The sequence below is a fragment of the Lichenostomus cassidix genome, chromosome 10 (genome assembly GCF_008360975.1).
Source record: "Lichenostomus cassidix isolate B80296 chromosome 10, HeHo_3.0, whole genome shotgun sequence".
NCBI classification, from domain to species: domain Eukaryota; kingdom Metazoa; phylum Chordata; class Aves; order Passeriformes; family Meliphagidae; genus Lichenostomus; species Lichenostomus cassidix.
This window is the reverse complement of record NC_139491.1, coordinates 19,547,789-19,564,283: the sequence shown is the minus strand read 5'-3', so window position 1 is coordinate 19,564,283 and position 16,495 is coordinate 19,547,789. Positions and strand designations below refer to the sequence as shown.

At 50.8% G+C, this 16,495-nt stretch overlaps 1 protein-coding gene across 5 annotated transcripts in view; it reads right to left on the bottom strand.

The window, feature by feature from the left end:
* The window catches only part of CPEB1 (cytoplasmic polyadenylation element binding protein 1), a 38,978-nt gene extending 23,668 nt beyond the window's left edge, over positions 1 to 15,310 (bottom strand). For 2 of the 5 annotated variants that reach the window (XM_085071122.1, XM_085071123.1), the window contains exons 1-2: positions 15,155 to 15,310; positions 9,395 to 9,572 (exon numbers count right to left, since the gene is read on the bottom strand). In XM_085071122.1, the coding sequence (XP_084927248.1) occupies positions 9,395 to 9,572; positions 15,155 to 15,169 (193 nt within the window). In that variant the 5' untranslated portion in view covers positions 15,170 to 15,310. Of the gene's footprint in view, positions 1 to 212; positions 468 to 2,627; positions 2,713 to 9,394; positions 9,573 to 15,154 lie in introns of those variants that run through there. The other 3 variants (XM_085071120.1, XM_085071119.1, XM_085071124.1) reach the window with 3 other exon arrangements.
* Between the last annotated feature and the right edge of the window lie 1,185 nt (positions 15,311 to 16,495).

Sequence of the window (16,495 nt, the reverse complement as noted above, 5' to 3'; positions counted from 1 at the left end):
CCGCTTTTTTCTCTTTTAAAGCAGGAGTTTTCCAAAGCGTTAAGCCCCGAGCCAGGTCTCGTGCTGCTCTGAAGCCACCAGCAGTTGCACCCCAAAAGGGAGGGCTACCATATGTCCAGAATCCAGCCCCCCACCCCCCTCAGCCCCTCCACCTTCCTATCCCGTCTGCATTACTGACTGGGTCAGCATGTGACCAGGCTGCTGATGCTTACTGTGCTGACAGTGACGTCACTCAGCCATGCAAGAGAACTGCATCAGCTCTTACAAAATAAAGGTAAGAAGAAAGGACAAGATTTCCCCTGACAGACAAGACGGCAGCAGGAGGAGAGAGGAGCAGCTCCAGTAAATCAGGGGAGGCAGGCAGCACAAAGCAGGGCTCCTCAGCACAGTAGACGCCAAGTTGGAGGCAGCAATCCCCCCAGCAACGACAAGAGCAGCAGCGACAGAGCACAGTTAGTTTTAGTGCTACCCAGCTCTCCTGTCCCCGCCTCCCTCCACCCACAAAACCCAAAAACACTTTAGTCCTGGCCAGCCTCCAGCTGCTGGCTCCAATTCAGAGCCGATGCAAAGCTTTGCAATTCTGCTGGCATAATGTGTTTGGTTCAGCCCGGCCACTGTGCCTCACTGACTCGGCATTGTTTACCCCTGAGTAACAAGGATAACCTTCAACCCCCACTACCCCGAGAGCAGCCCATTATCTCTGGCCCGAGCGGGCATATGCCGCTGGTATACAGGAGGAGGAAGACTGACCAGACCCATTTCACATCAGGAATTTTTCACGGCCTGTTTACCTTCCACCCGCCTGGTCCTCTCTTCCCCAGCCCTCCCCTCCCATGCAGGGTGTTCAGAAGCCTACTGTACTGGAGACACCAGATTCTCGCCTTGGTTTAAGCCGTTGCCAACAGCCTAAGGAAACACAGCAGGTTCATAGTCTGAGAATTCCAGTTTAATGCAGGGATCTGGGGGCTGGTGAAACCACAAGATGCTCAGCTGTGCTACTCGAAATCTGAGTCAGAGGGCATTTATAAGCCAGCTCCCAAGCAGCAGCTGCTGTCTCCTCCTCCTCCCCCTGCCCCCACAGCCTCCCACTGTGCCATCAGATGTACACCTCACTCCACACACGGCTCCCGGCTCTTCCGCGGGCGATGCAGTCGCTCCAGCCTGTCACGTTATCCCTCACGTGCAGCCCCGGCCATCCCAGATAGTCTGACTGTGCTCCTGGCCTCCTTTTCCACATCCATATCCCGTGCCACTCAAATGCCTGTAAGCAAAGCCCAGGCAAGGGCTGGTGGCAAACTATGTATGACACAGGCCACCGCTGCCACCAGAGATGGGACTCTTGCCTTCACCCCACAGTAATTTGGGAGTGCCAGCATTCCCAGATCCCAGTGAGGGGACTGTGGCACCACAGGTAGGATCAGAACAGCTAAAACCATAACCTGCTGGCAACGTGTCACCTTCCTCACTCCTAGCTGCAGCCTCCTCCACAGCACTCCACCAGGATAGCATCCACCAGGGTGTTTCCTACTCCTAGTAGTACCAGTACAAGCTGTAGTGCCAATTCAGTCACATTACTACCAAGCACCTGTAACAGCATCTATTCCTCCAAGAGCATCACACTGCATCTCCAGCAGGGTATTTCACCACATTAATTCTTCCCAAATAATTTTCTGATTGCTTGTTTTGGATATCTCTAATGTAGGGAGGAGAGGATCAAGGCACAGTGCTCAGCCAGCTCAGTTCCCACAGCAACCATAACTTATCCATATGAATATGTAACATTCCTGCCTTTATGAAAATGCACAAATGCTGTGTACAGATCCCTGGCAGCAGGAGACTCACTTCCCTTTGGGGACCAGGGATCTTGCTAGGTCTCAAAAGAATAATTCCCACCAAGCTTTATCTGCTGGGAAGCATGGATACAGTAGTGACACACAGTACAACTTGAATCCCAACAGCTTGGATGAAACCCACGACTGAAGAAATAAGGAAAATAGGGAACAAATTTATCTGCAACAGGAAGTGCTCACTCCACAGCATCCAGCCCCATTTTCCCTCACTACCTGCGTTTTTCAGGAAATAAGCTGTTGTGTTTAACTGAACCAAATCAGATCCAAGTAAAAGATCCATGATTCCCCCGATGACTTCAATCCACATTAAAGACAAGCTCCCTGCAATCCAGTTACAGCTCTAACTGCGGAAGCACAGAGCAGAAGCTACTCAGATAACCAGCAGTTTTTAATTAGACCTTTTCCCATTGGAAACCAACAGCCAGCCCAAGCTGCTTCCCCTTTAACACTCCCAGCCAGGCTGAAAGATAGATACAGGTCATCCAGGCAAAATACCAACTTTAAAAAAGGGAACTTAAACAGATTACTGGAATATTTATTTTTAAAAGTCAAGAGCCTAGAGATTTGTTACAACTGTAGGCAGATGAAACTAATCAGAACTAGAGCAGGAAGAATTAAATTTTCAACAAAAATTCAGTCTAAAGACTCAATCTCAAGTTATTCACTAAATGTCTACCAAATACTAAATAACTTCACTTTGCAACCTGACACAGCCCAACCCAAATGCTTTACTGCAGATTTTTCCAAGCACCAACCACCAGCACAAGCCCTTCCAACCTGGATTTTTCCCTGGAGTTGCCACTGGAAGCCAACCATCCTGGCAGAGGGAGCAGCACTGCGCTGGGCTCGTGCCCGAGAGTCTGGGAGAGACTGAGCTACTGCCTCCCAAGCCGGTTTGGTTTGATTTTGACAGCATCATGAGAACAAAGCCCTTAGTAAAACACTCCCTTGATGGCCTTGAAGCAGGTGTCTCTCCTGGGTGACTCCCTCCTGCCTGCCTGTCCAGGAGATGCCTGGATCCAGCCCATACCATAGCACAGGCAGGACAGCTTTCCACACCACTGCCCTCACGAAAAGCTGCATTTTCCAGACTTTAACTGTCAGACCTGGATTTAAGACATTCCAAAGGCTTTTAAAGGTGAGGATCTCCAGAGTGCAGCTCTCACCTGCAGGCAAGGACAACTCCCACAGCCCCAATTCCTGTCCCCACCCCTCCCTCCCCACTCACACCAATTTAGGCAGCTGAGTTCCACACAGGAAGCTGAGAGAGCTCATCTGGTTAAAACCAAGCCACAGGGAGTTAGTTTTAAGCCTGGTTCACTCCCCTGATCTGGTATGCACCATGGCTGCACCAACTAGGCACTTCAAACAGGAAAATATTTAGGAAATTACAGCCTAAGCCTATACGGGAAGGATCCACAGCGCCTGGCAGCAGGAGCTGTGATCCACAGGCAGGTTGTGGGTTAAGGGAACAGAAGGAGCAGGCATGATTCAGTCAGTCCCCATTCCATAGCAGCAGCCTCTCTGCACCATCAGTCTGGAAAGGTGGTGCTTCAACCAAGCACAAACGTCTTCAGATGTTTGAGCCTTACAGATCTGGGAAGGCCAGCTAACAATCCAGCAAATGGGGATTTTCTTCATTTGGATTTTCTCAGAATGGTTAAGCAAACAGGAACCAACCAAGTCAGATCCCACTCCTACCACCTCCACAGCCAGGAGAGTGCTCCCTTTGCTCCCACATTCTGGCTTCCAGCAGAGCCTGAATATAGATGAAGCCCTAGCATGAATGAGAGCCCCAAGTGTTGAGGTAAGGGAAGGATAAGCCCAGCTCAGCTGTAAGCTCCATTCACTGACAAAGGCAAACTCACCCCATGGACTAGAGCTCTGACTGAGGCTGAACTTCCAAACCAAATCTGGAGAAGCCACAGGCAGGGGGAGAAGCCTTCAGATCACAAATGCGAAGGCAGCTGCCAGCAGCAGCACTGCTTTGCCTTTCACACCTCTCTACACTTACAATTGTACAATTGTAAAGGCTGGAACTGCATCCTTAAAAATTAAGCCTTTTGCACAGAAGACAAACAATCAAAGTGAAAGCTTTCAGATGAGCCAGTTTTCCCAAAGTGCAGTGGAGATAATCAAGGACTTAGAAAAGCACTTGCTGGGCATAAACCTACCAGTTACAAGAGGTTTTTCTGAAACATAACTATGCACCTCCCCTCTAATCTGAAAAGTTCCTGAAGTGGAGACACTTGCTGCTTCATGACCTGTTTCACAGCCAGATGAAGGAGTCTGTCCTATTCTGTAACCACAAACGCTTGAGCAGCTGGCAAATAGCTACTTCAGAAACCAAGGAAGAGGCACTGCAACAGTCTTGCTGCTCTACCTCCCTCTTCCAAGAGTAACAGAGACTGTCACAGAATTACAGTACCAAAACGTGAGTGACAGAGCTCAGTACACATCAGGAAACTGCCAGATCTTCAGGAACAGCACCAATCTGAGACCACTGCAGAGTACAACAGCTCTAGGCCAAGTCCCTGCTCTGCAGTACACTGACCTGCTTCCATCCACAGATCTGATACAAAACCCTATTGCTAGAGCCACTTTCCAATGCAGAGAAGCATCATGCTTGTGTAGGCAAAGGCCTGGCAATGTGACACTTTAAATCAAAAGACCAAGGTCAAAGGCAGTAGCTGTGCTCCTCTTCTGGGGCACAGATGTGCCATTTCCCTATTCCGGATATAAGCGTGGCATCCAGCATTTGTTTGGGGCAGGCAGAACAGTTCTGCCAGCTCCGGGTGAGCTCCTGCTGACAGTCTCACTCCACCTCAGGACCTCAAAGTAAGCAGAGTCTTTTGGGTCTCTGCATCCTACAACATTTTGTTCCAAGATCATGCACATCAGGTCAGCCGAATCCAGCACTTGTCTGCAATGTTTCCTTGGGGCTGCAAGGCAGGGAAGAGAAGAGGAATTTACAGTCTCAGAAACACTTTTTGGACCTAAACAAGTGATAGGTCATTAATTGACTGTCGTTAAGAGCAAACAGGAAGCTGATTTAGTCATCAGCTAGTCTGGGTTTGCATTTGTTCCTTCAGTTTTCCTTAAATAAAGCAGCCACAGTGTCATTAGAGCCTGATGGACCACAACTAACAGCCTTTACACTGAACTTGGCACCTGAAGCCTCTCCCATCTAAAGGAAGTCACTTAAGCATCTCGCCTTTCTTTACACAATGGGCTGTCAAGTTAGAGCAAAATAATGGCTGCTTTGTCGCTGTTAAATGAGCAAAGCTTAATGAAAGAGAGATCAATGTTGCTGGGACATCTGGGGTACCTACATGCCTTCAGAGTTCCTTTTAAGCAAGCATTAGCTTCAGCTGAAACCAGCAACAGGCATGCAAAAGCTCCAGTGGGAGTTTTACTCCCAGTTCCGCTTAAGCTGGAAGTCGTGCCTACAGAAAGAACAGAGTGATTTCAAAAGCTGGTATAGGCTTTTTTAAACCAAATCTGGTAGCAGCACCTTCCACCCAGCAAGGCCCAGCTTTCAAGCCTGGCAAACAAACCACCAGTCCGCTGAGAAACTGGCCTTGCTCGCATTGTTACTCAGGGGGGTGATGAACATGCAGAGCAGCTTTAAAACCACATTCTTTGTGAAGCAGCTGCTCAAGGACAAGCAGCTGCTCCAGCAGCACCGGCAGGAGATGTTGACTCCTGCCTCTGTCAAGGCCACACTGCCTCTCCCATCTCCAGCACCACACTAAAAGCCACTACAGGTTAAGGCCTGCACTAAGGAGGCTCTGCCTTCCTCCAGAGAGGACTGAGGCAGTCAGACAGCTGTTCTGAAGCACCACAACCCTGTCCCAGAAGCCACCAGACAGGTTCTACAACGACAGCTCTCCCCACACTGCTGCACTGTATACCACAGTTTAGGAGAACACCCTGAGCCTGGTGCTTGGGGAGCTCCTGGAGCAGCCACCCACAAACCTCGGGGTGGGGGGTGGTCAGCCTGGGCACCACAGCACAGCTGGCTTTGACGAGGCACTCAAGTTCACCAAGGATTATCATCAGCTGCAAACTGATCTTTACAGAGATCCAACACTAGGTGTGGCAAGCTGAACCTGCAGCAGCAGTCCACTCCGTGTGGATTCAGGAGTGTTGAATCAGCACATCCTCTCACAATGCTCAGGCTGCTGCTGGACGATCCCAGCACACACGGCCTCGCTGTGAGCCCAGTAAGGTGTCTCCACACGTGCTTCCCCAATAACATTAGTGAAAGGTCACAAACTTCTGCCATCCGTTCTCCACCACGTGTAATCCTCTTAGTACTCTAAGGGGCTTCTTCAACTCAAGTCCAAGCCAGGATAAATTTAGTTTGACCTGAACATGACAACTGAAAAGCTTGAGGGACCACAAATAGATTAAAGTCCAAGCATTTACACTGTTGGAATAAAATCTCTTCCCCAAGCTCTGCCATTGAGTTTAAGTTATGAAAAAAGAGTCCTTTCACCTGTTAATAGCTACTACATTCAGGGTGGATCTCCAGATTCACTAAGCCTGCCCAAGCAAGGGGTTCCATGATAACCCAGCCTAAATACAGTACACCAGTTGTTCCTGGACAAAGTAAAAGCACCACAGGCTCTGGAATCTTCAGAAGTGACTTGACTTGGAGCAATGACAAGACATCACACAAGATTAAGGGTCTCTGTCTCCACTGGTCACCTACCCAGAGGTTCACTCAAGGGCAAGGCAAACAGCTCCATCAACCTGTTCCAGGCTTAACCACCTGCCCACTGTATTCTGAATTTTAGCCATCAGCTGCTCAGCCTTACGGCCATCACGTGTGAATTTCTGCACAACACAGGCAGGGTTCAGGTGTCAAAGCACCTCCCCCATTTATAGATCATAGATACCCCAGGATTCACATCCTTGCTGACAATGTCAGCTTTTTCATGGAGAAGACTCTCATTAGCAACCTATTAAAAGCAGCTCCTGGACTTTTCAGTTCCGTAGACAGGACAAAGCTTGCAGAGCAGATGCATTCAGACCCTCCTTACCTACCACCCAGAGGTCCCAGCTCCAACATTAAGGAAACATGGCTGGGACTGCAAGGAGACCAGTAACTCTGAGCTGCAGGCACTCTGGCAGATGCTGACTCATCCACGAATTTACAGCTGATAACTGCTGGCCCAGGTTGTTCTCCTATCAGTCTGTACAGCCCAGAGGTACCTTCCCATTTCCATCAGCCCACACAGTGAAGGCACCCAAGGCAGCCCTCTTCCAGCCCTGGCTCAGCAGGGCCCAGTATCCTTCAGGAAGCGAGGAATTCTTTCCTCACACCATCATAAGCATTTGTGTCACTGTACAAGGAATGTGATACAAGCTAAAACCCTCCTGGTCAGGGTAACTACTGCTGAGCAGGGCCCCCGCCCTGGTCCCCAGCACTCACTGGTAAGACTGCCCTTAGCTGCCACAATAGGAAAAAAGCTGCTTGGGATGTCCCCAAAGCACAAAACTTTGGCTCCCCTGCAGCAAAAATAACATTTGCTAAAGGAAGGTGCTGGTTTTTTTACATGCAAGTCCCAGTGTACTTGTCCTACAAGGTGTTTTCCACAGGACTTACTGATCACCTGAAACAAGCAGTTTAACACCACTGAAGGGAAACTCAAAGTTTCCAGACAAGGCATCACCTCTCAGCATCTCCAGCAAGACCCTCTGGTTCACACATCCCTAAGAAAAAACAGTAAATGACAGAACAAGCAGAGACAAGCAGCAGGTTAGGAAGAAGTTCTATTTCAGCGCCAGGCACACACCCCCATCCCTCAGAGGAGAGTTTTTAAAGTCAAATACAGTACTGCAAGTTAAAATTGCTGTGCCAGCTCTTAAGCCAAGACCTAAAACCAGAACTATGCCTTCACAGGATCAATCTGCTCTAGCAGGCAGAGGCAGCTCATTTATAAACCAGGTTAACCCTGGCAAGCTGAAACCTAATTAGGAAATACCATGAACATGTTCTATGATTCTACAAAATAGTCCCATTCCAAATGGACTATGAAGGGCTATAGCTAAGATTTCAACAGAGCAGCCGGAAACAACTTTCATTAACCCACTGCAAGGAGATAAAGGAAAGTATTTCTTTCTCCTTTATGCTTCCAGTGCATTCAGATCAGATACAGCACCTGCCACCACTGTGCCAGGGGACAAACCAACCCCAAACAGTCAAACCAGATCAACCCAACAGCAAATCTGTAAAAATGCACCACTAACCTGAATTGGTTAATATTTACTACACCACTGCTTAGGAGTAGTAGCCAGCACAGCCTCCAGTGCCACTTCACCAGGCACATTTCAAGCCATGCTGGCCATGGATTCAGGCCTTGAAGCAAAGGATTCACTTCCTCTGGTATTTCTGCAGTGCCAGCACAGGATCACATGGCCAGATCAGCCCCTGCTCCACAGTGCTAAGCCCTCAAATACCCGGGAGATTAAGCTGCACTGGAAGTCATCTGGTAGCAGTCATTTTGCTAGCCCAGAACAAAGTTGCACTGTGCAGTCATCAAACAGACGCAAAGGGTGCCCACATACTCGTTTGGAGCTTTTTTCCCCACAGCCATTTGATTAAAACTCAGATTATCCACGAGGCCAAGGCAACCCTCTCTCCAAGTGACTGCTGAGAAAGCTGCTCTACCCTCAGCAGCCTGCAAGGTCATCAGCTGTGGAGGTTCAGCCTTTTACTTCCCACTTAGTTCTGGGACACATCCAGAGGGTCAGTTTGTTTCCAGTAACAGCCAAAGTGTCTATTGACCCTATAATTCAGAGACCGGAGAGAAAGGAGCAATCCCTTTCAAGTGCCCAAATCCTTGGCACAAGCACCGCTGCTCAGAGGTGTGCTGTCAAGAGGAATATCAGGCACAGGTACACTTACTGGCAGACCTGGGCTGCTGCAGAGGGACAAAAGCACGTCCTTCCCTTGAATAAAAATAAGACCAGACCCAACACTCTTTGCTTTGGCACAGAACTTCTGTTTTGAGGCAGCAGAACATGCCCACTCCCCTCAGCCCAGAGGAAACAGAAGCTTGCAGCAATGATTTCATCACACCAAGCTTGCTTTGCAGGAAAGTCTGCACCCACCTGTGCTCTTACATACAGGTTAACTGACCTGTGGCAAACATGGCTATTCAAAATTCTTCTGCAATTTCAATGTATGCAGCAACCCAGCCTTGCTAACCCTGTGAGCAGATGAATCTTGCCTCCAGGAAAGGCACACTAAAGGAGTCTGCCAGAGGGATTCACACCAGGAGTTGGCAGGTCAGGCAGGGAGCACTCACATCCTGCCCACAGTGACCCACAGCACCACAGGGAGGCAAGCAAGCCTTCCAAGGCACCTCTACACTGCTGGAAAACACACGGATTATTCACTTCAGTCACACAAGAAAAGCCCCCGGATAGCAAACATGCCAAAACCCACACCACCAAGGATTACCACTACTACCGTCACCTGCTCACCATGTCCCACCACATGCCTCCCCCCTCCAGCAGCCCCCCTCCATCACCTGGCAGAGTGTCACATTTGCTTTTTGTGACAGGCGTGGTGCAGACTCCACTGAAATCCAGAGAGTTGTCCAACATGGCATTTATTCGGCGGAATATATCTGCATTGCTGCAAGTGGAAAGTGCAGGGGCATTCGGGCTATCCCAGCAGTCTTTTATGCTCCTCCCAGGATCTTCTTTCTGGTAAAAGAGAACCAGTATTTGTGTCAAACAGCCAAGTACTCAGCACTCAGCTTTCAACACATTGTGGAAAGCCTGGACTGCCTCCAATACTCATATTAGCTTAGGTCTTAGAAAAACTCAAGCCCAATTCTTGGCATAGAAGAAGCAGTTAAGCAAACGGGTCAGCAATTTTCAGCACAGCACACTGGAACAGACTGCCCATCACACACAGGTACCAGGGATGGACTTCAGACTGACATCCACAGCACCCAAACCAGCTGGGTTATGAGCACAGCTCCCTGCTGCTTTCCTCCAGGACATCACAAAGTTAGCAGAGATCTGATTAACAGGGGCATGCACCTTCTCCCCAGAATCAGTCTCCTAACACCAGGGGACAAGCAAGATGCTCATGCTCCAGGCAGACACCACAAGGAGCCACAGCAGCTCTTTTTATGCAGGCAGAGGAGTACAGGGCTCACCTACCTACCTTTTGCAGAGTTCAGAACAGTATCTTAGAATGATCCAAGTCAGCAGCAATCACTTCAAAGTTTGCAGAAAAAACCAAACAACACTGCTTCCCAGCTAATCAAACAGCCTCAAATCCTGAGGAAAGGCAGAAGATAAAATCCTGATCTTCCCTTCAGGCAGCAGCTCCTCACCACAAAGGTGGTTGCCCCAAACCAGCTCTGCTTTAGCACAACACTCCATGGGCCTAGATATACCAGAATCAAGGCTTTGGGACCATCCTAAACAAGGATTACATCTTTCAATGCTTCTGCCTGAGAAAGATCAAACCCCTCCTGCCTGCACTCTGGTGCCGGTCCAGAGAACTGGGAAGAGCAGCTGCTTTCCAGCTCTGCTTGCAAGCAAGCCACTGACATGCAGGCTCGTTTGGGAGCAGCTGTACCACACTCAAGCCTCTACCAACTCAGAAGCCACTAAGCTTCACCTCTACCAGCGTTTTGGTGCCGAGGACAGGTCTACCGGCCACTCATAAGCCACTGCAGAACTCTGCTACCGAATGTGCTGAGCAATCGGTATTGCCGGCAATTAAGACCGGCATTAAAGAGAGGAGCAGGAAGGCACAGCCCCGCCAGTCCTGGCCTCAAGAGCAGAACCCTGGCCATTACGAAAATCAAGTTAAATCCAAATCCAAAGAACTGAATAGTATCAAGGCTAGCAAACGAGCACCTGTGCTCCTCCAACACATACCGAAGCTCTAAATGGGGCCAATTTGTACTTGTCAAGGAGACATTTAATACAAGCACCTCTTGGATGTTCTCCTGCCAGTTTTAGGCCTCACTTACCCTCCAGTTCTGCTGCTTCACTCGCAAACAAGTCTGAAGCGCCGAGCTGGTTGTACTTTCAAATTACCCCTTGCTGAGCTTTCAGGAGGCAGGTCCAAACTGACCTTCCCATGGAGACGGGAATATTAGCCCAGCCCATGTCTGGCACTTCCATTCCCCACCCCCCACCTAGTCAGCAGGAGCGCACGATTTGATCGTTTTCTCCAGCCCCACCACCATTTAGCTGAAAAGTCCTGGAAGCAGGAGAAATACGCTACTGAAGCGTCAACTCGCACCTGGCGGGACCTGAACAATTGCTGGAGAACTCCAGCCCGTTTAGGACCATTAGCATCTCTTCAGCGCTGAAGGCTGGGATCTTTGGCTATTGAAATGCCCAGAGCTGTGCAGAAACCCACGCTATGAAAAGCCAGTATCCATAAGGAGACAGAGGAGTTCTGCAACTTTATTCGAATAAAGGGAGAGTCCGCTGGGATGGACTCGCCCGCGGGGGGGGTTTTCTCAAGGTTATGGAGGGCACAGCCCACTTTGACCCCAAACTCCTGGCCACATGTTGAGCTCTTCCTTTCCCCATCGGCTGAGCTACTAGGAATGTACAGCCTTCCTAAACTGCCTACTACATGCTTCCCCCGCCCTTAAACCTATAATTTCCCCCCAAAGTTCAGAAAGTCAGGCTTGTGCGGACCTATGTTTCTGGGTTCTGAAACAAACCTGCGACTTGAAGTTGGTAGAGACATTAAGACCCATTTCAAAGACGTTAAAACCCATACTCTCACTCATGGAATTGTTTGTAAAGACATTAGCACACATCTTTTCTATCAGAGCCCACCGCCAGACAGGGAACATTTGCAAGAGTGGAACAGGTAAGGCTAAAAGAGAGCTGCGGGATGAGAGAACAGGCAGAGCAAGCTGTAAGTCATCTTTATAAAGAGCAGCTGGCGTACGGAAGCTCAATTTACAGAAGTACTGCCAGTCATGTTTGATAAAAAGGAGTGCCGTATCAGGCTGCTTGGCACAAATGTGCAACTCCACATTCTACTCCTGTTCCCGCTGAAGAATCACTTACAGGGGGAGGCAAAGCTTTTCCCTAGGAGTCTGTTCTAGGGAGACAAAATAACCCGGAGCAGGCAGCCAAACGAACGCCCCACCCATTCCTGCTCATTTAGCCTCCACAACTGGCAGCACCAGTCCTGCTCCAAACAAGAACAGAAACCAGCGAGTGCACAGCCAAGGCTTTCCACAAAAATCCCTTCTGCTAGAGAGCTTTTAACCCTAGACTGTCAAGGATGTCCTTGGGATACTGCAAACATCCTAGACACAGGAGCTCTGCAACCCCTTGTAGGAAGGGGCTCGGGGCTCACCCTCCATCCTCAACCCCTATAATAAAGATACTCATTTTAGAAGAGCTCTGCAGGTCTCCAGAGCACGCAGAGCCCAAACCACCGCCAGCAGCCTGGAGAGGACGGTGGAAAGACTTTGCAAACTGGAGAATCCGCCCAAATCCTTTCGTCTCGGAATCAATACCAAAGCAAAAGGAAGCACCACGCCTGAGGCTGCGTCCTCAGAGCCGGCGCCGCCCTCGCATCCCCAGCCAAGATGAGCAACGCAGCACTCCGGAGCCCAGCTCGGATTCGCTTTCCCTGCCCCACCTGGAAGGATTTGGCAAATTTAACACGCTGCCTCTCCAGGCTTCCCTGGAAGCCCTCCACACAGCAGCTACGAACTACATATCCCCTCTGCTTCCAGAGGCACTAGTCCAGCAGCACTGGTGGAGCCTCCTGGCACCATGAGAGACACCCCGGGGTGTAACCGGTGACCCAACAGCCATTCTCAGCCATTCCATCCTGCTACACCTCACAGTCCCAATCCAGAGGCATACACAGTTTTATAAGGCGATGAACAAATCAATGAATAAACTGATCCAGGTGACAGATGCTTTAAAGCCACCAGGAGTTAAACACTATTTTCTGGTATTTGGTAAGACATCCAGCATGTCTTACAGAGCTTTAAGTTTCTAGCGAAATCCCTGGATCAGAAACAAAGAAGGGAAATTCAGTTCCCTGCAGTAGACACACAGTGCCACAGAACAAAGGATTCTGAGACTGTAGTTCAAGTCATTGAGGTCAGAAACACAAACCCAAGCAGCACCACACACAGACACACAGCAAGGTGAAGCTCAGACAGGAGGGCAGTCCTCCACACCCTGGTTCAACTAAGAATCTATGTCCAAGCAAGAAAATTCATCCCCAGACCACTGAGGCTTCAAGGAGGGTATTGTAAGGCTCCACACCCCTCTAGCGCCCCAAAAAACCACACGTAGTTGAGAAAAGGAATGCCAAGAAACAGAGGATTTCCTCTCCCCTCAGAGAGACCACCGGCAAGCCTTGCCACCATAGCAGACAGCTCTTGTTTGCCAGCTGTGCCTCAGGAAGCTGGCAGGTCCCATCCCACCAGCCCCAAGCAGACCTCACAGCCTGCAGTCTACCTGCGGGAGAGCCCATTCCATGCACAACCGGCAGCACTCAGTCTGTGGGACAACATGCATACCTGTGCAGCAGAACACCCCAAAGCTGTCCAAGGCAAGTAAAAATGGGGCACCTCCACAGCCCCGAAGCACACACACCTGCAGGAAACCTAGAGATAATGAAATGCCAGGGCTAGGCAGAACCTGCAGCATCACAGCACTGGCACAGGATTATGATATCCTAATCCTTAGGGAAGTCATTAAACACAGCTTGGCTGCCGGTATGGCCAAGATGTGCATTAGCTCCTGGGGATGCTGTGAAGCAGATAAGCCTCAGCCACCTCAGCTACAATCCAGCCTTTGGTTTTTACATCTTCCATAGAAATCTCACTCAGGCAGCACCATGCCGATGCCCAGAGGGGCTGTAGCTACAGCCAAGAGGGCCTTAAATCCCAAAACAAAATTTAAGGTGCTGTTAAAACGGTACCCACGTCAACATAACCAAGCCAAGATGGCTCCATACTGCAATGAAAGGCAGCTCAAAAAGTCCTTTTTTGTTGGTATGTTTTTCTTAAACTGAAGTCGGCTACACCCATGCAAAACACGACATTGGTGTAACTGTTTCCACCAAGCAACGCACTCCCACCCCCAGCTCATCCCAAAAAGGGTTAGGTAAGGGTGCACCAGCTCTCCCACTGTCAGCAAGGCTAAACTTAAGCACCTGTGCCGGGGTTTACTGGGTAGAGACATATGTAACACACCTGGATGGAATTAAGACTGGAAGGGACTGTGATGGTCTTAATTCAGAGTGAAGCACTGACTTCAGAACACCAATTTTGCCAAAATCCATGTTTTTAAAGGCATTTCACCATCAAGGCAGCTATTTTTGGGGGGGGGGGTTCGGAACAAAACATTTTGAAGCCATCTCACACAAGCACTACCCACAGCTGCCTGTTACAGCACATTGTCAAAGCTGAGTAAGGTTTTAATTGGTTTAGGGAAACTGTTCCAGTTGCGACAAACTACAGCAAAACAGAGCCCAGCTCCCACCCTGTGCACAGCGGCACCTGAAGCACATCACCAGCGCTCCAGGTGCCAGCACACCTTGTTAGCCCATCACACAGGCACCTGTAACGAGCTTTAATTAGTTCCAGCTAGGGAATAACGAACAGTTAAAAAAAGTACTTGTTCTTCAACAGATTGTCTCGCTCTGAAGAGTCACCTTTGTCCCCACTCAGTTACAAACTGAGTCTCCTGTGTCACGCCCCACAGTCAGATACTACTACATGGAGCTTTCAGTACATGGCTTAAGAAAAAAACAACACCTTTGTTCACTTTATACACCAAAAAAAGGCAGTTAGAAGTGTGCAAAAATACTACTTCTATGAGTACAAGCGCCCAGTCCAGCCAAAACCCGCCCTACCATCGAAACCCGAGCTCAGCACCTCCAGCTCAGGTTCATCCCCCCAAAAAACCCAGGAAAAGGGGAACAAGAGGTTGCTTGGTGAGGGTCCGGTTTCCTCCAGCATTTCCCTGAAGGCAGTGCAGGTCAGTTGAGGGGCTCACTAAACCTGAGCTCCGTCAGAACTCCCTGTTCCCCGGGGCTACCTCAGCAGCAGGACCCCCTCGAGGGCGGTCCAAAGGGAATGGAGATCCCATTCCCGCTCCCCAACAGGAAGCACGGCTACTCCATCCGCTGTTGTCCTGAGGGCTGGGGGTCCCCATTCCCTCTCCACACAGGTAAAACAGGCGGGAACGCCCGCCAGGCAGCAACCACCGCGTGGAACCACGTGGCGGGGCGGCCTCGCGAGGCGGCACGTGCTCGCACTTACCGGCGGGAAGGCCATGGGCAACACTGCGGGCGGGCGGTCCCGGGAGGCGGCAAAAGTGAACGAGAATGGTAGCGCAGCACCGGGAGCGGCGGGGGCACCTGCCCGGCCCGCGGCTTTTATGGGCCGGCACGGGCCGGGGGCGGGGGCTCGGGGCACGCAGGGAGGGCAGGGGGCGCCGCTGAGGGGCGGGGCCGCAGCGCATGCGCGCGGCGCGCGCCGGCCGCGTGGCGTCTGTCCGCCGCCATCGGCCCGTTCCCGCCACCGCCCCGCGGAGCCGGCTCGCCCCGGCTGCCCTGAGAGGGCGAGGCACCCACGGGTTAACGTGGCCACCCGAGGGATTCAATCAGCCCCCTGAGGGATGAGGCGGCGGCGGCAGTGCGCTGCCCGGCTGCAGCCGCCCTCCCAGGGACAGCTCAGCGCTGGCAGGTCCCGCTTGTAGGATGTGGTACTCGCTGTGCTCCAGCCGTGAGGGGAATGGGATCCCGAAGGCATTAAATTGGGGTCCCCAAGGGCGGGCCTAACATCATCATTTTTTCACACATGGGATCACTAAGCCCCCTCAGAGGGGATGGGACCCCCAAGGGGTTAAATCAACCCCATAAGTGGAATGGGGTGGTGGTGGCACTGGTGCCTGGCTGTAGCCCATCGGGGACACCTCAGTGCCAGCAGCTCTCCACTCACCGGCTGTGACGCTCACTGAACACCCCATGAGGGAATGGGAGTCCTGAGAGGCTAAATCAGCCCCTCTAAGGGGTGTGGCGTGGTAGTGGTACTGACCAGCTGGAGCCCCTCGGGGATAGCTCAGCGCTGGCAACACTCCACGCTGCTCTGAGGGGAATGTGACCTCAAGGGCCAATGTCGAGACCTGTAAGGACTTAAATCAGTTCCTCTGAGGGGTCTAGGATGGTGGTGGTGCTGACTCTTAGCTTCAGCACCTCCGGGGCCACTGACCACAAGTAGGCTGAGTGCCCTGTGAGGGTGTGTGGAAAATCGCTCCGTGACAATCCAGTGTCCATGAAGGAGACAGAGGAGTCCTGCAACTTTATTTGAATAAAGGGAGAACGTCCACTGGGGCATATGCTCACGGGGGGTTTTCTCTCTCAAGGTTATGGAGGGCACAGCCCACTTTGACCCCAAACTCCTGGCCACATGTTGAGCTCTTCCTTTCCCCATCGACTGAGCTACTAGGAATGTACAGCCTTCCTAAACTGCCTACTACATATTTTCCCCGCCCTTAAACCTATAATTTCCCCCCAAAGTTCAGAAAGTCAGGCTTGTGCGGACCCATTTGTTTATTTCTGGGTTCTGTAACAAACCTGCGGCTTGAAGTTGGTAGAGACA